This window comes from Pteropus alecto, unplaced genomic scaffold (genome assembly GCF_000325575.1).
Source record: "Pteropus alecto unplaced genomic scaffold, ASM32557v1 scaffold160, whole genome shotgun sequence".
Lineage (NCBI taxonomy): Eukaryota > Metazoa > Chordata > Mammalia > Chiroptera > Pteropodidae > Pteropus > Pteropus alecto.
Window position 1 is genome coordinate 1,343,258 of NW_006429864.1, and position 1,362 is coordinate 1,344,619.

At 51.8% G+C, this 1,362-nt stretch overlaps 1 protein-coding gene across 8 annotated transcripts in view; it reads left to right on the forward strand.

Moving 5' to 3' along the window:
- The window catches only part of MAST3 (microtubule associated serine/threonine kinase 3), a 35,199-nt gene that overhangs the window by 11,202 nt on the left and 22,635 nt on the right, over nt 1-1,362 (forward strand). The window contains exon 1 of one of the 8 annotated variants that reach the window (XM_025043910.1): nt 34-1,252. The exons of the other annotated variants lie outside the window; for them this stretch is intronic. Within the exon in view, the coding sequence (XP_024899678.1) occupies nt 1,137-1,252 (116 nt within the window). The 5' untranslated portion in view covers nt 34-1,136. Of the gene's footprint in view, nt 1-33; nt 1,253-1,362 lie in introns of those variants that run through there. 8 annotated transcript variants of the gene reach the window in all.

The following is a 1,362-nucleotide window of genomic DNA, read 5'->3' on the forward strand; positions in this document are numbered from 1 at the left end:
TCCCTACAGCCTACAGGACCTACATGGACAGCCCTGCTGGCATCTTCCCCTCAGTCTTGTCTCAAGACCTTCACATGAGCTGTGCCCTCTGCCTGGGACACTTTTTCTCCATGGCTGGCACCTCTTCCCACTGCCTCAGCAGGCTGCAGTGTCACCTCCTCAGAGAGGCCTCTCAGCTAAGAACTTGTCCTTTGCCATTGTTACCCGTTCTTTTTTTTCCTTGACTTCAGTAATTGAAATTAACTTGTTCTTTTAATTGTTTCCTATTTACTCTCTGCCTCCCCCATGAGACTGGGGGCCCCTGAGGGCAGGCAGGGATTATTTGTGGCCTTGTCCACACTGGGTCCCCAGGGTACAGCACAGGGGCCGGTACACAACAGGTGCTCAATCAATGTTTGTTGAGTGAGTGAATGGCCAGATATGAGTGTTTAAGCCCGGTCTGGGGGCTCCGGAGAGCATTCTTAGGGAGACACCCAGTAGGTTTCTGGACCACAGGGCAGGCCATCTGAGGGTGACACTGGGCATGGAAGAGACAGGGTAGAGAGTCTAAGAGAGACTCGAGCAACAAAACTGGTGGCAAGAGGGATGGGCAGGGTTAGTGCTACACACTAGGCAGCAGTACCCCCTCCATGCCTCAGTCTCCTGTTCTCAGATGTGGGGTCTGGGCTCCAGTGTCAGTCTTGGGCCAGTTCCCAAAGTAATGTGTGGCCCCTGAAGGGGCTGGTCTTGGAGTGATTCTGTCCCTGATTTGCTGGGCCTATCATGAGAGGAGGAAGCATTAATTCACTGCCTACTATATGAGACATTTCTCCTTCTATAGTGAACACGATGTACTGTTCCCCGGTACCAGTCCAGTACCAGTTATTTTCTGTGCCTTTGATTCTATTCCATTTTCATGAGGGACATGTGTAGATGGGGAAACAGAAGCTTGAAGGTTAGCCCGATGCTAACATTTACATCTAACTCGTGTAATCCTTTTAACCCTGTTTTCCTCCCATGTTACAGTTGAAAAGACTGAGTCTTGCGAAGTTAAATCAGGCGTCTGATATCTGACTGTGGCCGAGCTGATGGCCTTTTCTATCACACAGACAGGCAGAGCATGTCAGATGCCCTGACTCAGTTTGCTAAACAGCCCTATGTGCCGGTCCAGTACTGGGAGGTGCAGGGGCCCTAAGACGTCCAAGCCTTGGGAAGACAACCGGACAGCCACAAGAGAAGGCTTCCTGGAGGAGGGGATCCTGGATTTCGCCAGGTAGAAAGGGCATTCCAAGGAGTGGAGCCAGCGTTAGCGTGGTAGCTTGAACCCTGGCCAAACCGTTGGATAGGCCTGAGTGTCTCACTCAGCAGAGATGGTTAGCGCCG